The 20207-nt window shown below is 52.9% G+C and overlaps 6 protein-coding genes across 6 annotated transcripts; 3 read left to right on the forward strand and 3 right to left on the reverse strand.

The window, feature by feature from the left end:
* Positions 1-3467: 3467 nt before the first annotated feature.
* Positions 3468-4801, reverse strand: N0V89_000063 (uncharacterized protein; the record flags this gene model as incomplete). The annotated part of the gene is made up of 2 exons (XM_056208888.1): positions 3468-4673; positions 4769-4801. The coding sequence occupies 2 exons, from the start codon at positions 4799-4801 to the stop codon at positions 3468-3470; spliced, it is 1239 nt and encodes a 412-aa protein (XP_056075710.1).
* Positions 4802-5389: 588 nt separating this feature from the next.
* N0V89_000064 (uncharacterized protein) lies at positions 5390-9384 on the reverse strand (the record flags this gene model as incomplete). The annotated part of the gene is made up of 2 exons (XM_056208889.1): positions 5390-8379; positions 8427-9384. The coding sequence occupies 2 exons, from the start codon at positions 9382-9384 to the stop codon at positions 5390-5392; spliced, it is 3948 nt and encodes a 1315-aa protein (XP_056075711.1).
* A 366-nt stretch (positions 9385-9750) lies between these two features.
* N0V89_000065 (uncharacterized protein) lies at positions 9751-10980 on the reverse strand (the record flags this gene model as incomplete). The annotated part of the gene is made up of 2 exons (XM_056208890.1): positions 9751-10837; positions 10976-10980. The coding sequence occupies 2 exons, from the start codon at positions 10978-10980 to the stop codon at positions 9751-9753; spliced, it is 1092 nt and encodes a 363-aa protein (XP_056075712.1).
* A 615-nt stretch (positions 10981-11595) lies between these two features.
* N0V89_000066 (uncharacterized protein) lies at positions 11596-12967 on the forward strand (the record flags this gene model as incomplete). The annotated part of the gene is made up of 2 exons (XM_056208891.1): positions 11596-12558; positions 12605-12967. 2 exons carry the CDS (start codon positions 11596-11598, stop codon positions 12965-12967), a joined length of 1326 nt encoding a protein of 441 aa, XP_056075713.1.
* Positions 12968-14643: 1676 nt separating this feature from the next.
* Positions 14644-16280, forward strand: N0V89_000067 (uncharacterized protein; the record flags this gene model as incomplete). Its single annotated transcript, XM_056208892.1, has 3 exons — positions 14644-14648; positions 15197-15903; positions 15955-16280. 3 exons carry the CDS (start codon positions 14644-14646, stop codon positions 16278-16280), a joined length of 1038 nt encoding a protein of 345 aa, XP_056075714.1.
* A 1369-nt stretch (positions 16281-17649) lies between these two features.
* On the forward strand, positions 17650-20202 carry NPS6_1 (Non-ribosomal peptide synthetase; the record flags this gene model as incomplete). Its single annotated transcript, XM_056208893.1, has 2 exons — positions 17650-17654; positions 18057-20202. 2 exons carry the CDS (start codon positions 17650-17652, stop codon positions 20200-20202), a joined length of 2151 nt encoding a protein of 716 aa, XP_056075715.1.
* Positions 20203-20207: the final 5 nt, after the last annotated feature.

Here is a 20207-nt window from a genome sequence, read left to right on the forward strand (position 1 = left end):
GAGCGAAAATAACAGCGACTCAGGTTGAGGTGGAGCTGTTCAGGGGACGTTGTATATAGACGCAGGGCAGTCTAGCCCGAGGAAAAGCAGTCTGACGACTAGAGCCCTGCGCCCTGGCCTTTATGTGTCGGTTGAAAATTTCGCAAACTTGACCGGTGAGCACAGGTGTTTCTGGAGGTTGCGTGAATGGCCGAACAAGAAGGAATGAAGTCGTTCTGCACCCCTTGTCACAGAGTCAGACAAATAACCAGAACTAGAAAGCAATGGACTAGAGCGAGTATGATGCATTCGAGAACGGAGCGTATATCAATCAAGCAACATCAGCGTACAATGCAACACTGCGGAAAAGGAGCGAAATATCCGACGCACAAATCAGTAATCGCCCGCTCTGTTTCAACCAAGCTGTACATCGGCCAAGTGTGTGCGTGGCGAGCTAACGCGCTCCCCAAGCCGTACGAAACCGATGCGAAGAGGAGCTTTCCTGAAGTTGGTGAGCTACCATGTCATATGTAAGGCTCTCATCCTGTGTTTAATGTGAAGCGGGGGTTATCTCAAGCGCGCCCGTCTATTCACTATGAGCGTTTTAGTCTAATTCAGTCTGATGCAAGCTGATTGTCGCCTTCTACGATGTACTCCAACCCTCACGCAAGACCAATGTTAAGAGAGCCGCCTGTCTTACGGATGTGATGTCTGAAAGCTCGTCTGACCGAGCAAGCTTCGGAGTGCTTGCATTGTTTGAACTCTGCTGTTTCTGGGTTCGCAAACTAACCCTGAAAGAAAATATTTTTCAAACAAGCAGTGTATGGAACAATGTGGATTGTTTCTCAAGAAGAGCGGGATTGCACTTGGGCGAGACCAACGCGAGTTTGAACAGGTGAAAGACATACACCCGGGCAGTTCAAGCCTGGTGTTCGTATGAAAATACCACATGGCATGTACTCGTATCATCACGCTGTCTGGAGACATCACTAAGAAGAGGAAAGAAAGCGGAGAGTGATTAGGCTCGTTCGTCTGATGTTTTACAGGCGCAAATTGGGGCAGCTCGAGCGAGCGAAGGAGTAGGAGCGCACTGCTCAGCGCTTCACTACCATAGGTAAGAACCCTCTCATTCGCTTTCTCAGGAAAGAGAACCCACATGAAAGACGGATAACTTCACTTTTATCTCCAGAATTACTATTCACAAGACACCCAAAGTCTCATAGTCCTTCGAAACGTTCTCACATTAATCCAGCGACACGCACGGTCCGCGCTCTAGCAATAATGCACTGTGTTGTGCGCTCGACAAAACACACTTCCTTATACCCGACAATGAAGTCGCCCATCTGGGACAGATTCATGTCGATTCGGCACAATCTTGGAAGCTTCACAACATGAACGAACATGAATCACATCGCATCACAACGACGACACGTAATGAGACTTCAAGTGAAGGTGACCAATCCATTGGTAATTTTCATTCGATACTTGCAACCAGAAAAGCAACTGATCTGTGGTATGAGTATAGAGCGAAGTAGCATACATAAGAGCCAGACCTACCTTTTGAGCACACACTGAACGAGCACCGACACCATGACTCACCGTTGAGCATGAAGCATAGTAGCATTAACAACAGTGAGAAACCCACTCACCAGAGTCGTGCTCGCTGCATCTCCACCAACCACTCCGCCAACCGTTCCGCCGGGAAGAACTGCGGCGATTGTCGTTGTAGGTGTTACGATGACAACATCGGCTACCGATGTGGCGGGTAAAATGACTGCGGTGGCGGTCACGGCAACTACAGGTATCGACTGTCGGCACGTGATCAGTTCCGGTCTTGGTGGAGACGGTGTCAAGGTTCAATAGAATGTACTCACCGCAACTATTCCTCCTGCTATTGACAGCTCATAAACAACTCCCACGCCAGCCGCTCCACAGGTTGTAGCCGTTCCGTCGGCGGCCGTGCACGACGCGAAGCAGCCAGTGTCTTGAAGTGTATGTCTTTCCGCGTCGGTGCAAAGACAGAAGTCCGTATCATACACGATGGCGTAGTTTTGCGCTGCAGTAACTCCCTGCTGAGTACAGATGTCCGCGCAAACCTGGGGGGTCATGGTCGTGCCCAAGGGCGCACTTTGAAGCGTTCCATCGTCTGCGAATGGTGCATCCGTAAAGCATCCTTCAAAGGTCCAGTCTGTGGGCGTGGTTGCGGCATCGGTGACGACTGCGGTAACAACGGGAGCTGCAATAACAACGGCAGTCTGCCCTGCAACCAACGCCACCAGGGACGCAAGCGCGAGAATTCGTGAGATCACTGCGTGACATCGTCAGTCTATGCTCAAACAACCATTCATGAATACTTGAATACTTACTGGCTGATCAAACGTTCGTGAAAGAGTGTCGGTTATCTTAAATCAATCAATCCACCATGCAACGAGTGAAGAGGAGCGACAAGGAGCGTGAAGAGTTGAGTGCGCGATGGTTTATTTATTCGAGGTTCGATCCTGCCCGCTACTTGTCTTCGAGGGAGCATTCTGGAATTCCGTACCGAGCGTTGACTATGAAGGAATGTAAGTGTGGAGATTCAATGCGTTCTTCGCCGTCATTGATGTTCTGCACTGTCGGACAACATACGCGGTCCGCTGCCAACGATAGGTCCGTCGGATCTGAACGCCGAACTACCGTCACGCATTACTCTGCTGACAGTTTCAGTCGATGCGGCTCTCAAATCGCATGATCAATAAACATTTCGTAATTCGTGAGTGAGGGTCTAGAAGCTATGACATTCCTAATCCAATGCCAATACCCCCGATGTAAAGTCCTTCGTGGGGTAACACACGACCCTGAGACAATAGAGCACGCGGACTACGCCAGCTGAACAACGAATATTTTGGCCGATTTCATGGTGGATCGAATGTATTGCGACATCGCATGAAGCCCAGCCGAGCAATTCTAAAACACCACAGTGATCAACACAATTTCTTCGATAAACATATGAAATTTGGCTCGACGTGACGTACCACCCACCATACACGCCCGAAGCTTATCGTTGCCCAACCTGTACATGAGAGGCCAAGAGATTTTCCAATAGCAGCAACCCGTGGCAATTCGCTTGTGATTCACATTCCATCATAACAAAGCATACCTGGTTGTGGGACTCATTCTAGGTAGTCCAAACAGACTCGAAACTTGCTTCCTAGCGACGAGGAACTTGGAGTGCCTGGAATAGCTACTTGCACCGGTCACGTGTATTGCGCATCCGACTGATAGCCGTTGAGAAAATGCTTGAAATGTATAGCTCAGCCAACGATCCCTCAATACATCAACATCCATGTCAGACAAGAAGCTGAAAAGCGATATTGATCACTCTCCACTACACACAGAGCTGCCAGCAGCTCAAGATGACACACACACACACACACACATTAGAAACCCCCTTATCCCGCAGATGCCCGCACCCGATCGAACCACCCAGTGTCACGCACCATTCCACCCTACTCCGCCTTGCTCTTCCCCTGCTTCCCCTCCTTGAGCACAGGCACCTTCCCCTGCGCATAGAACTCCTTCCCAAAGCGCTCAACCTCCTTCGTCAAGCTAGAATGCGTCCTCGTCGGCCTCACCCCCTCACACCCCTCCAGCATCTCCCCCGCAAACTGCTCGTTGAACTCCTCAACAAATGCCTTCCATCCATTCCCCGGCTTCCCGTTGGTAAGATGCTCGTTGATCCACACGCGCTCTTCATGCACGTACGACTCGACCTCGAGACGGAAGCGGACGGCCGTGTTGCGCCGGATCTGCTGGCTGACGCGCTTGTTGAGGCATGTGATGGCCTTCTGGTCGTTCCAGTCCTTGGGCGGCGGGTTCTTGAAGAGCATTTTGCGGCCGTCCTTTGAGGTGAGGCGCACGATGAGCTTGTGCTTTTGGTCGCGGATGGTGCCGTCTGGGAGGCGCTCCCAGCGGCCGGGGACGAATTGGTCGAACGAGGGCTCCGTGGGGAAGGCGGCGTCGTTGGAGGTGTCGTTTGCGGCGGGGCCCCAGGTTACGTTGCGGAAGAGCTCGGGCTTGGTGGAGACGGAGGTGGAGACGTCGCCAGCGACGGACTCGGCGTCGGAGTCGTAGATGTCGAAGCCGGCTTTGCTGGTGGCTAGGATCATCAGAGCGTCTGCTGGATGCGTGGGGTCTACGATGCGCTGTTTCCGCGTAGCCTGGGTTGCCTTGAGGATGATACCGTCGGCGCCAGCACCGACAGATTCAGTAGCATCGCGGCCGTCAGACTCGGCGTCCGGGATTCTCATCTTTTGGCTTGAGGGAGCGGGGGTTGATTTGACCCTCTTTCGGGCAGGGGGGCCATCCTTCATGCTGGCCAGGGTGAGAGCGACATCGAGCTCATCCTTGGTATAGCCCTCGATGCGGGCAGCACTGATGCCGGCGGCCTTGAAGGCGGCGAGTCCGTCTTGGGTATCCTCATCCAGGTCGTCCGCATCGCGCTTCTTGGGGTTGATGACCCGGATGGTACTGTTCTTGAAGTTGATGCGAAGCTTGATGCCCGTCTTGCTCGGTGTAGCCGGGATAGATTCGACGGGGATGGGGGCCTTCATCTCGAATTTCAACTCCGGGACAGGGTTGTTCATGGGTCCAGCCATGTCGAAGATGATGGTGTTGTAGAAAGTATTCAGAAATGAAGAAGTGGTCGAAAGAAGCTGTGCAATGCAATTGCAATACGTATGGACGTGAGAAGAAGAGAAGTTAAGTGCTGAGTCGAGGAAGCCTGCTCTTGAGAAACGCCGTCTTATACCTCAAGAGGCTGGGTGATTTCTATTGTGTCCATTGTCCCTATTGTGCTCGCACTATGAGGAGTTTTGGAGCCCTGGAGTGGTGAGGTGAACGGTGAACAGGCGAGTGAACGATGCGCCACCGCCGTTTAGGCCAATCAAGCGTCGGGAAACTTGGGGCTGGGAGAGGTGAACACGCGTGGAACATCGCTTTCGTATTGTCGCAGGTGTGAAGTGAAGGAAAGATGGAAGATTTTGCTATTGTTCATCTCGGAAGCGTCGCTATTGTGGCTGAGTGCCGTTGTCTGGCCAGAGCCCGGAGAGGACGTACTCGCAGATTTGAGGCGTGGGGAAAGGTTGGTGCTGGTCTTATTGTAGTCGTCGTAGATACCCTCGTCGCGGAGGAGATGGAGCCCATTATGGAGCGGTGAAGCTGGAGAGATAGCGCGATAGCTTCCGTTTGCTTAGCCCCTCAAGTCACGTCAGGCTATTCTGACAGTTCTTGCGCACATACAATACGCGGTACACAATGTTGTGGTAAATAACGAACGAGTTGATATAAGCAATAATACACAATGGAAATTAGTCTATGCTATGCTGATATGCCACGCTAAACGCCAAATAATGCTCTGTCCCCTACGCATTCACGCCAGCATCTGATGCAGCGCATTGACGCGATAACTCTCGCTCCTCTCCACTAGCTCTTCATGTCGTCCCTGATCAACAACCTTGCCACCATCCACTAGGAAGATAACGTCCGCTTTGGCAATAGTCCGCAGGCGATGCGCGATCGCAATGACAGTGACACCTTGACCCTTGACGGCGCGCTCAAGGCCGAGTTCCAGCGCCTTCTCGCTCTCTGCGTCGAGCGCGCTGGTGCTTTCATCGAGGAGAAGAAGCCTGGGCTTGCGCACGAGCGCACGCGCGATGGACAGGCGTTGGCGCTGACCGCCTGATAGTTGGTTGCCGTTGGCGCCACAGTCGGTATCATATCCTTGCGGAAGGCTCATGATGGTCTCGTGGATGTTGGCGAGCTTGCAGGCTTCGTGGATCTCCTCATCCGTCGGTGTGTATCCAGGTCGTGCCCCAAGAGACATATTGAACTTGATAGTGCCCTGGAACATTACATTGTCTTGAGGTACATAGGCGATGTCGTCTCGGAAAGATGTGTCGCGGTGTCGTGAGATATCGACGCCATTTAGCAAAATTTCGCCTGACGCCGGTGTATAAAACCGCTCGAGCAGTGCAAGAATCGTGCTTTTTCCCGCACCAGAAGGGCCGACCAACGCATAGAATTTGCCGGGACGGATCATGAGTGAGCAGTTCTGCATGACAGGGGCGTTCGGTCGAGCTGGGTACGCGAATGTGACATCGCGGAACTCGATTGTTGCACCACCTTCAGCCGACAATGGTACGGGAGACTCAGCAAATGCTTCGACATCTTTCTTCTCAGAGTCTGAGTCGAAGTCGTCGGGAGTTGTCCGACCAGATGAGGTTTGCGGATTGTCACTCTTGAGCTCGATGAGACCGGCGAGTCTCGAGACGGCGCTCCTCGCTCGCGCAATCTCAGGCGCAAGTGTGAAAAGCTGACCCCACAGCTGGGCGGACACAAGCATCGCCACGTTGATAAAGAAGAACTGAGCTTGCGAGTATCTGCCTTCGAGAATGTTTTTTGATCCCCACCAGTACGCGAAGGCATATAGGGAGCTACTGATAGAGTTGGCGATGGCTAGCCAGAAGTTGGTCTTGAAAGATTGCAGGACCATCTCTTTACGTGGCCCTTGCAGCGAACGACGGTATGTGATCAAGATCTCGTCTTCTAGGGACAGCGCCGCAATGGTTCGAATGTTGGTAACAGCCTCCACTGTGACGCTCACCGAGTCGGAGAAGGCTCCGGCATGCTTCTCGGCATATCGTGTAAGAGCTCGAAGTTGCATAAAGCCCGCTCCCAGGAGAATAGGTACAATGGCCAAGCATACGATAGCAATGCGCCACGCAACAATGTGCGCTGCGACGATAGCCGCTATGAAGTTGACGCAAACGGAGAATAACGTGCCAATGATAGATCCGCTAAGACCAGCAAGAGAGTTGCCATCATTAGTGATGTAGCCAAGCAACTTCGTCGGACTCCGATTACTGGATTCGTGCCATTGTAATGGCTGTTGCAACAAGGAGTGCAGCGACAGAGCCCGCACCTTATAGAGTAGGCGCTCAGCAACCAGGCCGAAGAAGAACCAGCTGCCAAAGTATGCAAAGAACTCAATGCAGGCGATCATGAAGTACAATCCAGAGTATAGCAGACCCTTCGAGCGTATGTAATCGGCAGTGTGACAGGGAGAAAAAGCGCCAAGCGTGTTTCCGAAGACTGCACCACTTGATGTATAGGTTCCGCCAACGATGGTGGCCGCAAAGAATGCTAGAATGAGGAGCAGAGTGTACGGCCGGAGAAGAGGTCCCATCGTCTTGAATAGGGTGTGGCTCACAATGGCAGCGTCTTCTGGTTCTTTAGCCTTTTCTGCCCCAGGTGCCTTTTCGGATTCCTTCTTCTCGGTAATGGTCGCTTCCTTTGGCTGTTCAATTGCATCTGGATCCTCCTCCATCAGGCTAGACCGGGAGCTCCCAGTATCGTCCGCAGGTTTGACCGACTGTAACTTGACCATATCGGCGTAGGATCCGTTCCGTTCGATAAGCTCGTCATGCGTGCCTTGCTCAAGGATCTCTCCCTTCCTCATGACCACGATCTTGCTGGCTGCTCTGATCGTTGAAAGACGATGCGCGATGGCAATGACCGTCCGGCCTTCCGAAGCTTTTTCGATAGAGGCTTGGATCCTTTTCTCGCTGGCCGAATCTAGTGCCGCTGTAGCCTCATCCAAAAGCAGAATCTTCGGGTTCCGGACGAGAGCTCGCGCCAACGCGATTCTTTGTTTCTGTCCACCGCTGATGAGACTTCCGCTAGAGCCCACAGAGGTTGCAAGACCGTGCTCTAGACGGTCTATGAACCCCATGACATCAGCCAGACCAGCTGCATCTTGCACCAGACGGAAGATCTCGGAAACCTCAGGACCAGCGGCCTCCACACATGTGGAAAGTTGTTGGCCATTCCTGGTACCATCAGCAACCTGCTGTAAGGCACCAGAGAGTAGAGTCTTGTGCAGATGCGCATGCGTCGTGGAGTTCACAAGACCAAGAGCGATGTTTTCCAGTATTGACCGATCGAGAAGAGATGGCTCTTGCGGTACGAGACTGATGTTGCCTCGTAGTGCCTTCACATTTAGGTTTTTGACATCCATACCGTCGAGCATAACTGCGCCGTTGTGCGGATCGTAGAAGCGAGTAAGGAGCGATGCAATGGTGGATTTGCCACTTCCCGAAAGTCCAACAATAGCAGTAAGCTTCCTGGCCTCGCACTGGAACGAGACATCATTAAGCACAGGGTGTTCGGGCCTTGATGGGTATGTGAAGGAGACGTTGCGAAATTCGACGTCTCCTTGAACATTGTCGGGTTTTTGACCTGCATCCGAGGTCCCCGCTATAGCTGGCTGATGCTCAATATCTTTTCGGAGCCGTTCGAACGCTGACACTGCACCACCGAATATTGGCAGTAATGGAGCAACCTGACTTAGAACGATGGCACCTGACACACGTTAGTAGTGGCGTGAGGACAGTGCCAATGATACTGACCGTCGACAAGGATGAATATGACTGTATAAATCGCACCGGCAGAGGACCCTTGAGTCCCGCCTGATTCAACAGAAGCAGCAATCTTCCTACTTCCCTGCCAGTATGCTAGTGCGTTTGCTGCGAAAGCAATGAAGTACAACGTTCCGGCTTGGATTGCAGATGCTGTTGCTTTGCTGGTTCCTTCCTTTTTCGCCTCCTCGAGGTACCCCCGATATTTCCCTTCCAGACGGTTTTGTGCTCCGAGCGCATGTATGAGACCCACGTGGCTGAGCGCCTCGGACGCAATGGCACTCGCTTTTCCAAATGCGTCAGAAACCTTGCCCGAATATTTTTGCGTGAAGTATCCTCCTACGAGCGTCATGAGAAGGAATGCGGGTATGAGGGAAATAAGCATGCCGGCCAGTTTGGCATCCTTGATGAAAGCAATTACATAAGCGGTGATGCAGAATGTAATGCATGTAAGGAAGACACCGACTTTCTCAGAAGTTCCACTTTCGATAGCCTGAATGTCCCCATTGAGCCGCGAAGAAACTTCTCCTGCTTGCAAACTGTCGAAAAATTCGATATCCTGCCCTAGTATGCTTTTGAGGTAGTGGTCCCGGATGCGCTGGCCGAGTCGTTGTGAGGCAATGCTCCAGCATACACAATGGGTGTAGATGCAAGCAAAGGTAGCCACAGAGAGGTAAAAGAGGATCAGGACTTTGGAATCGATTGACGATTGTAGGTCCCCAGTCGAGCCTGTCTCGGCGCCGCTATCGCATGTGGCGCTGTTGAGGTTGTCGATGAGCTGACCAAATATGATTCCGACGAGAGGAAATGGGACGCCAGCTGCCGTGGCAGCAATTGCGCCTACGATGACGAGGAATCTGTCCAGCCATGTGGGGTTGGCGTAGAAAAGAAGCTGGAAAAAGGCGGTAAAGCGCTTCAAAGACGCTCCCGAAGGCCTCTTGAGGGTCATCTGGCAGGCGGAAGCAGGTCACCAAGACGCTGCGACTGAAGTGAACGAGGTGTTGACGTGAGGCTCTCACTCGCAGACGCGTAGGCACGGAGCGCCAGGGCGCTGTGGGCCGCCAGGCCATAGTCCCGCTGGGCGTCATAGCAGATTGGCTGTGCGGCGGCCGTGTATATTGGGTGCAGGCCGGAAAGGAGGGGAGGATGGCTAGCAGGGTACAAGTGGAGAGGGACCCCTCGGATCGATGTCGGAGATGGGCAAGATGGGCACAAGCGCTGCACGGTTGCGTCTTTAGCGCGATCTGATAAAAATTTTCTGATTAAGTAAGACACGCCAAGTCGCCCGTTTCAGCCCACCAGCCGTCTATCCTATTCACATCCTAGCTGCGATCATCATGCCCTCCCGCTCGCGGCCCTCCTCCGTTGTCGCCAGCGCACTCACCACCTCACCGGCTCTCATTGCAATATCCTTGGCCAATGAGCGGCCGCCCTCAGAGTGAGCCGAGAGCATCCACACCTTGCAGCTGTCGGCCACCGCTCCGCGCTTGAACTGTACCTCCTCCAGGCTATCGCCCTTCTGCCGACACCCTAGCACGAGAGCATCGAGGCTGTGGAAGAGGCCGTTGTTCGCAAACGCGCTCCGCTGTACCTGCTCGGCAATGATGACGTTGGCGTTGGAGCATGCTCCGCCGGCATCTCTGCTGCCGACGACGACGCGAAGGGTGTATTCGCCCTTGCTGGCCACCTGCTTCTCGTATGCGCGGGCGTAGATGTTCTGTACGAGTTCCGAGGCTCCTGTGATTGTCGACTTTTGTTCGCACGACGGCTTCGCCCAGATGGAGCAAAGCCGCGGCTGCGGTGGCTCCTGTTCGCCTTCCAGTATTCGCAGTGGAGCCAGAGACTCATTCTCCGTCACCACCGTGATGTTACCCAAACGCGGGCACGTCAGCAGGTCGTCCAAGATTTCAATCGTCTGCTCGCTTGAGCCGACAACAGCGATGTTGAGGCGTGGCTCATTGTTTCCTCGCAAGTCGTTTCTTCTTGACTTGTAGTCATCCACAGAGATGATGCGCTGTCCGGCAAGAAAGTCGACGCCCGTCAACGACAATGGCTTCCGGTCATGTTTGCCCGAGGGCGAAGGCCCGACAATGCTCCTAGCTTGCACCACCTGCGTCTTTCCATTCGCATCCCGTATGGCAACGTTCCACCTCCTGACTGGGCCATCGCCCTTCTCCGGTGCTACACCGACCACCTCACTGCTGTATCGTACATTGTCCTTGAAGTGTCCTGCCGCCCAGCTGAGGTAGTCCTCGAACTCCAGCCTGAGCGGGTTTAACCGATCAGAGTTGGTGAATTCGACTAATCGTTTTCGCACGAAAAGGTAGTTGGTGTAACTGAAAGCGGATCTGGGGTTGCGGGTCGTTGCAAGATCATAAATGAAGGGACTCTCCATTCGAGTCCTGGCGAGCTGTGGAGAATGCCATGAGAAGGCTGGTTTTCGCTCTACGAAGAGCACATTTGCAGGCTTTCGACTTTCGTGATTTGCGACTGCCGTTGCAAGCTGCGCAGGCCCGAAGCCAATGCAAAGCAGATCATACACCATTGTCGGCGTCGCCTGAGGAGAGTTTGAGATGGGATTCAGTTGTATTGAGGACTGTTCAGTCGAAGTCATTCTTGAGAAAATGTGGCGTGAGTTTCGAGAGGGCGTCTTCTTTCGCAACAACGTGCTCGTGCACCAGACACCAAAGCGTATTCGACGTTTTGCCCGGACCGAAAGCTTTGGCCAGGAGCAAGCTATGGTATGATTCTTTTTGAAAACAGAAGCTCATGAACATCCCTGCAATTTGGTGGCGTACTGTTGGATACGTCACGAACTGGCGCGAAGATTTCTTTTCCGCGAAGGTGGCATGGTGGGGATCTATGCCGCGTCCATCATGGTCATACCCACATGGTCTGGTTGTCAGAGACCAGTCGGACCAGACCGCTGGTTAGCTCGGCAAACATCCCCACCATGTAGCGATCATGCACCCGACTGCGGTATTTTATCTTGCTAACACCTCATAGCCACATGGCCATAGCTTCTGGGAGCTTGACCGTTGACCTCGGCTTTTGCTTGACCTTGTGCTACAGAGACTGTAGCGAGCCGTGTAGTTTCTTTGCAGAGCAACCTCACTTCCTACACACAGTGCACCACTTTTGCGACCGCGGACCGTCCACCATGGCTCAGCAGTCTGAGCAAACCAGCGTTGTGGCTGATCCTTTCATCTTGAAGCTTCCTCATCCATACCTCACGGCGTATGCGATCACGAATAAAGCTACCTCTGGACAACCGAAGCGGTTCCAAATCTCGCTTTCCAAAGAGCATTCAGAAAAGAACGGAACTGCTCCGCCGGTGACCCTTCACCATGACAGCCTCTCGTTTAGCGACATAGCCTTCCTACAGGGTAACTCAATTCCGCCCAAGGGTGACAACAGCTCGTGGGCCAGAGCACGGCGAGCGCCCTATGTCACAATTTCCTGGTCTGGCGATAGACCCTCCGTTCCGCAACTTTGGCTAGTTGCCTACACCCTCGTTTCGCAGCATCCATTTGTCGAGAACATTCGTATTCTATTCTCTGGGGACGATGCCGCAACTCTCGCGACCGAACTCTATACGACTGGTCTTCTCCACCCACATCCCAAGGGCTCAAACTCCTCAGCTCCGCACGATGGCGATCTTCTGCTTCGAAGTACGTTTTGGCAAGGAGCTGCATCTCCATTCGGTTCTCGCCCAGCGTGGGCGCCACATCTGGATGCGGAGAACAAGCCAATGACTGCGGAATTTCCTCCTTTTCCTTTCCAAACGGCTCCAAGCACAATATTTCCCGCACTCCCACGCCACACTATACACCCTGTACGCCGGCCAAAACCAGTCCCAGGATCAGTCATCTACAGTCGCTGGATCCCACATCTGCAAGAGCATTTCACTATGATTGCTCTTGACTACACCAATGATGAACACTTGCGTTTGTTTAACGTGTGGCAGAATGACCCACGCGTTGCTGCAGGCTGGAACGAAACCGGGACGCTAGACCAGCATCGCGAGTACCTGCGAAAGCTGCATGAAGACCCACACGTGGTTACCATGTTCGCGGCATTCGACGACGTGCTCTTCGCTTATTTTGAGGTCTACTGGGCAATGGTAAGTTTGTCGATCTCATGATAGACATGATGCTAACTCTTCGCAGGAGGACCACATGGGTGCACACTTCCTCGCATCGCCCTACGACCGCGGCCGCCATTCGCTGGTTGGCGATATTAGATTCAGAGGTCCTTATCGGGTCTCCGCCTGGTGGTCTGGACTCATGCACTACATGTTCCTGGACGAGCCACGGACCTGGAATCTCGTCGGCGAGCCTGCACAAACCAGTAGTACGGTCCTTGCTTACGATTTCGTTCACGGATTCCACGTCGAGAAGCTGATCGACTTGCCGCATAAGCGAAGCGCGTTGATGATGGTCAATAGAGAGAAGTTCTTCGCACTCAGCCCGTTTGTTTGGGACGGCGAGAAGAAGGTCCGCCCCAGCCTGGACGCTCTCGCAAAATTGTAGCATTCGATATACCGGCATCTTCTAGATGAACATAGCAGCAGCATCAACTAGCACTTGTCACCATTGATTTCTTCACACCAAAGCTCGTCTTCCATCGTGCCTTCGGAACATTTCCCGACAGCGCTCGTGGATCGCCAACGCGACGCGGTCGACCCCACAGTTGTAATAGTCAGCTTTCGTAATGATACACAGGGATCCCCACGGGCGGCTAGCGCGACGTCATTACGACCGCTCTGCACAGACACCCACAGCATGCAGGGTGCGGATCAGATAACTTTAAACAAGCCCTACGCCGTCCACGCGTGGCCTTGGCTTATGTGCAGCATCCATCTCCGGGGTATGAAAATTTTATCAGATCCGCTCGCTTGCGTGTCGTTACACGAATCGATCGGTCAAGGTCGGCCGTTTAACATCTGAGTCCCCAGATGAGGCTTGAACGATGTCGACATGAGGAAGTCCTCCAGTACAGAGCTGCCTACGTAGCTTGTGAGAACCGCTACCGCGTCAGCCGACTACTTGTTCAGCAACGATCACTGAGCTTGTCGATCTCGGCATAGTTGCTCCACGGCAGTCGCGTCCGAGCTAGACAAATATCTGACCGGTGCCTGTCGCGCCTAAACATAAGCGAGGGGAAAGGGTGTGATACAGGCTCAAAGTGCAAGCGTTGGCTTGGAATGTGGTGCCGCGTCGGGCGCCAGCGGATCCATCTGACAACTTTACGCAACGAATTCCCACGTTCTTGCGGAGACCCCCATCCATCAATCCTCCCCAAGCGTCGCTAGCGAATAGCGTCAACGACCGAGATCCATCTGATAAAAAAAATTCCTGGTTGTAAAAGCGGAGTTCAATCTTATCAGATCCGACGGCCGAGTCGACGGCTACTCTAGACTACTACGACCAGGGTCTCACATGTCAGTCTCGCCGAACACCCACCCGATGCAACGATGATGTGCTGGCTGCATGGAAGTTACAGCCCTTGGTGTACCTGCTACACGGAGCTACTTGACGTATTGGGAATTGATCATCAAGTAGGTGATGTCGACGGCGCTTGCTACCGGCAGAGGACGGATTGATGGTGTGCAGCCACTATACCAGGTCATCGCACGATGTCATCCGAGATCGCTCGACCCGTACGGACATGCTGGGCACTGTGCTAGATAGACTGGGGTGAGGTACGCTAGATCCGAGGCATCTGCGAGCTCACAATGACGAAGCATAGCTCCACCGTCCAGACCCTCTCGAAACTCTTTTGGTACGGCGCGTACAGCGTCGCGTCGCTAGGACTTCTCTTTTCCTTCTTCCAGTACCTCTCCTACCACGTTGTTCCTGTCATATCAAGTAAACCAGCGCTATTGGCTGAAATCCGGAAGTCCAATTGAGCGGGTGGAAATACATGGCGGAACTATTCGAGCAGGCTCGTCACGATGCCCTCCAACGGCTGAACCAGACACTACTTCAGATCGACCCCTACATTCTTCCTCCATACCCAAATATCTCGCTTGTTTCTGGACAAAGAGATCCTCCGTTACTGCAAATAACGGTATCGCAATTGCTCGCAAACCAAGCAAAGGACTATGCCGATAATGAATGCGTGATAATACCATGGACGGGCGCGAGATGGACATACCGCCGGTTATGGGCGCAATCAAATCTGTTAGCACGAGCGCTACTACGTTATGGTGTCCGGCCAAGAGACAGGATTGGTATAATGAGTGGCAATTGCGAGAAGTATGTTGCAGTATTCTTTGCTTGTGCAAGAGTAGGTGCGATATGCGTCACACTAAACAATACCTACACCGCGACAGAAGCGGAGTATGCGTTGAAACATACCAGTGAGTGCTCTTTTGGTACGACTTCAGCGCAAAATATTGACGACGTTAGAGTGTAGATTGTTGTTCACGAGCGAAGACGTCGGCCGATTCGACAACCGTCCCCTACTTCAACGGTTGAAAAGCGAAGATGTAGCGGAGGAGCTACCAGACCTGAAAACTGTCTGTTTAATACGAGGCGAAAACGAAGGCTTCATCAAGTATAACGAGTTTCTTGCCGAGGCGCAATCAATACCAGAGCATATATTGGATATCTTCGATGGAATAATAAGTCCTTACGATATTGCGAACCTGCAGTTCACCAGTGGCAGTACGGGAAATCCGAAGGCAGCTATGCTCACGCATCAGTACGTTACTCTCCTGAACAGAATTGAGAATTTGGACGCTGATAATGATCCAGCAACCTCGTAAACAACTCGCGCTTTATTGGTGACCGCATGCAGCTTACCCCAGACGACACGCTCTGCTGCCCACCACCTCTCTTCCATTGCTTTGGTCTCACATTGGGTCTTCTCGCCACGATAACTCACGGCGGCCGCTTTGTATCTCCCGCCGAATCATTCGACCCCATAGCTACAATGCACGCTATATCCGACGAACGATGTACAGCTTTACACGGTGTGCCGGCTATGATGGAGGCCATCGTCAACCTAGACAAACCGGAAGGTTGGAGCTCGGAATTGCGCACAGGCATCGTAGCTGGCAGCCCTGTACCAAAATGGCTGATGGAGCGCATGGTGAACGAGCTCGGCATGATGGATTTCACATCCAGCTACGGTCTCACGGAGGCAAGTCCTACAGTGTTTAACGCGCATACGACGGACTCGCTGCACACGAGACTCACAACAGTGGGCACCGTAATGCCACATGCGCGCGTTAAGATTGTCGACCGCGACAACCACGTCGTGCCCATCGGTGTGCGCGGTGAGCTCTGCGTGGCGGGATACCAGCTGTGCAGAGGGTACTGGGAGAACCCGGCAAAAACAGCGGAAGTGCTGGTCAGAGATGACCAAGGCGAGCTGTGGCTGCACACTGGTGACGAGGCTGTGTTGGATGTAGACGGTTACTGCACCATCACAGGCCGCTTCAAGGACATCATCATCCGTGGTATGTTCTCCATCCTCCCCCCTAATTCCGCATCCCCTCTAACATAAACAGGCGGCGAGAACATATACCCCCTCGAAATCGAAGAGCGCCTCGTGTCGCACCCGTCCATCGCGCGCGCCATCGTCGTCGGCATATCACATCCAAAATACATCGAGGTGCCTATCGCATTCCTCCAGCTGGAAGAGGGCACCGAGAAGCCAGATTTGGAAGGAGTCCAAAAGTGGGTTAGGAAAGTGTTGGGCAGGCACAAGGCGCCGACGAAGGTGTTTTGGCTGGGGCAGGATTGCGACGCCGAGGTGCCGCTTACGGGGAGTGGGAAGGTGAAAAAGTTCGTGCTAAGAGATGTTGCGGAGGGACTGGTTAGAGAGGGGCGGTAAAGATAACATGTATTTGCATTCGTGATATCATAGCATTTGGCATTGTGCATCATGAAGGAATAGATTCCATCGCGCTATCGCAGCATCCCATTTCTTTTGAGGGGTTGCTTCCAAATCTCGCGGTAGCTCTTACCGTTGATGGCTGTACCTTCCTCCTGGACTGTTGCAATGCATATTTGTCACAGCTCTTCGGTACCACGCCACTTACTTTCCATACCCCATTGTGCAGTCTTGCTATTGCTCGAAGTCGTATGAAATCATCAAGCGCAGGGCAACAATTAATTGTCGTACGAGTGCTGTCTGAATTGGCTAAGCTTTGGCGCTCCCGTCATTTGTTCCAACGGCCGCGCATCTTCAAATCCTTCCGAAAACCCACACGTCGCCGCAAACGACAACTGCGGTCCTCGAAAAGCTTCGACCACGCGATGCGACGAAGGATTCGTATGTGCATAGACGGGCCTCCGCCTTCGACATCGTACAATGGTACGAGCCCGTAACAACCTGCCGAAGCCGGAGCGCTCCATCCTCTCTAAGCGACACCCGAAATTAGGCCGCATCTGATAAAAAAATCTAATCAGATGAAAATTGTGCGCATCCACTGTTCTAGTGGCCAACGACATCCCACCCCATGTGCCCAGCGCGTCACATCATCTCGCATCGCCCATGTTGCCTCAAAGAGGCAGGTCCACCGTGCTGGGTATGCGGCCAGTCGCAAGCGCAGAGGGGTTGAAGTTATCAGATGCCGCTAATGTCGTGCTAGTGTTCACTATGGCCTTATCTGATCCGCTTATAGCGGAGCTCGGCACTTGGCGCACCACCATCGTATCATATTCGAAAACCACCTAATAGCCGGTCGCTGCAACTTGAAAAATGATCCCTGCTCTCTTACGTTAACACATGACCGAGCGTCATGGGTAGCTTGGGGTTCGCATAGACGATGTGGGCGTTGCCTCCGAATGTGCTCGTCAACGGCGTTAACTGGTGCGTTGCTGCCCTTTCCAGAAATGGACCCGCAAGAGAAAGGAAAATCCCTGCGATGGGAGTTAGGCTCTTTAGCCTCGTGCTATCCGGCCTGGTGAGGGAGCTTGGACCGCCGATGGCCTCATTGCACGATGCTGGGCTCTTTCTACGAGCAGGCTTGGGACTTTGGACGTCGGATCGAGGCTTATACAGAGCATACGACCAACTCTTCGAGGAGAAGCAGCAAAAAAGGGCGTGAATCGCCGCAAGAGAATGCATCTACGGAAAAGCGAAGAGACGGTGCGATTTGCAGACCCTGTGGACGCCAATTCAGGTTCAGCGGCAAGTGGGATGTTCAAAGACCAAGCCGAATTTCAGTCAAGGCGTGGGCAAGATGCCAATCATGTGAATGAGGTCGGAGTATCGATGCCAGAAGAGCTAGAGGTGGACGCATTACTTGATGCATATTTCGCAAGCTGGATCTTGTTTCTACATCGCTACCAAAGGGACGCCCTGGATCAGTTTGGATGGACAACAAGCGTTAGCGGTGCGTTTTATTCTGTCTCGGCTGGTGAATTATACATTCCCAATCTGCACAATGTAGCGGATCTTCTGAGTGCAACCCGCGATGTACGACCGAGTTTCAAGTTGAAGGACCTGGCGACATTACCAATCTTCTCGTTCCAAGATGGTATCAACGACGAAGTGAGCAATATCTGTTAGTATGGAATCTACGTCATGCACTAACCATCAGCAGTGGAAATTCGGAGTGGATCTTAGACTTCGATCCCAGCACATACAAGTCAGTGCATGTAGCGCGGGCCTTCCTCAGTGGCAGGCCTCCTCTCATCTACGTTCGTTTACCCGCATTCTAGAGAATGTATTACAAGATCATTCACAGGTGCTGGCACGTTTACTGGACCTTACGGAGGACGAACTTGACCACATATGGAGCTGGACGACTCCTCTGCCTGAAACTATCAATACATGCATGCACGAAATTATTTCCCAGAAATCTCAGTCGCAGCCTAACAAGACGGCTGTAGAGGCTTGGGATGGAAGCTTTACGTATCAGGAAGTCGACCAGTACTCTACTGAGTTGGCCCAGAATCTGCGACTTCTGGACGACTCGGAAGATCAGATTATTCCTGTGCTGTTTGAGAAGTCGAGATGGACGATGGTTGCGGTACTTGCTGTTATGAAAGCTGGAGCCTGCTTTGCGCTTCTTGACCCTGCGCAACCGGAAGGCCGCTTGAGGACTATCGTCCAGCAGACGAAGGCAAGGTTGTTAGTATCTTCCAAAGCGCAGGCTGCGCTGGCCGCACGTGTCGCTGATGGTGCGACCGTTGTGCCAATATCGCATTCTAGGTTTGCGAAAATCTACCGCCCTTATGCGGAACAGCTACCGAAGACAAGTCTACCATCCGTTTCTCCGGCGGTCCCGATGTATATCCAATTCACGTCTGGTAGCACAGGTTTACCCAAGGGATGCATGCTTTCTCACTACAACTTCACGTCAGGCGCAATACCGCGCGCCCACACAGTAGGATACAGGGAGACGTCGCGCGTGTTAGACTTCGCCAGCTACGCCTTCGATGTTTCCATCGACTCGATGCTCTGTACACTCGCTAGCGGTGGTACTCTTTGCACGCCATCTGATGAAAGACGGATGAACGATCTGAGCGGTGCCATGCGGGATATGCGTGTGAACTGGGCAGGAATGACACCTTCAGTCGTCCGGACTCTCGATCCGGACATCATTCCCTCTCTAGCTACGCTTGCTGTAGGTGGAGAAGGTATCTCAGCTAGTGATGCGGCGAACTGGCGTCAAAAGACTACAGTGGTCAACTGCTATGGTCCTTCGGAGTGTACTGTTGGAGCAACGTACAACAACGCCGTGGGTACCAAGCCATACATTAGCATGGGCAAGGGTACAGGTTGCTCTGTTTGGGTGGTTGATCCTACAGATCACAACAAGCTTGTTCCACCTGGCGCGGTGGGAGAGCTCCTTATCGAGGGGCCAATTGTCGGGTATGGGTACCTGAACAATCCCGAGAAGACGAAAGAGGTGTTCATTGAGAACCCAGCTTTCCTCACAGCTGGAAGCCCGAACATTCCTGGACGACGAGGCAGGCTGTATAAGACTGGTGACCTGGTACGTTACGATCCAGACGGCAACGGCGAGGCAATCTTTGTCGGACGTGGGGATCAACAAGTCAAACTTCGGGGCCAGCGCATCGAGCTTGCGGAAATCGAGTTCAACATGCTCAAACACCTACCAAAGGACACAAGGGTTGCAGCTGAGGTTATTAAGCCGGGTGGAACAGGCGAGCCTACGCTTATCGCTTTCGTCGCTGAACCTAAAGAGAAAGACCAGCAGCAGCTGGATGGCGATGTGTTCGCCACGTTCTCTAGCAGTTTCCAGAAAGCATTGCAATCCATGACGACGCAATTATCGAAGGACCTTCCGGTGTACATGGTTCCGAGCGCCTACATCCCATTGTGGAAGATGCCGTTGCTGGTCAGTTGGAAGACCGACCGGAAGCGTCTGCGTGAGATTGGTTCTTCTATCACCAGGCAGGATCTGAGAAAGTTCAGTGCTGCTATATCTTCAAAATCTGAAGCGAAGAGCGAGATGGCTCTCCGACTCGAGAAACTGTGGGCCAAAGTCTTAGGGGGCGATGCCGATTTTAACTCCACCGACAACTTTTTCAGCATGGGTGGCGATTCCCTGAGGGCGATGAAGCTAGTTGCTGCTGCGAGGGGAAGAGAACATTGCGTTGAGCGTGCCGGATATCATGCTAAATCCAACGTTGGCTGCTATGGCGTCGAAGTCGAAGACGATGCAGGCGGATCGGGAGACGCAAGTGCCTGCATTTTCGTTGATACCCCAGAGCTGGGGAGTATCGAGCGCACAGGCAGAGACAGCGCAAATCTGCGGCACGGAGTCGAATCTAATTGAGGATG

This window comes from Didymosphaeria variabile (assembly GCF_027946475.1).
Source record: "Didymosphaeria variabile strain IMI 356815 chromosome Unknown scaffold_1, whole genome shotgun sequence".
NCBI lineage: Eukaryota > Fungi > Ascomycota > Dothideomycetes > Pleosporales > Didymosphaeriaceae > Didymosphaeria > Didymosphaeria variabile.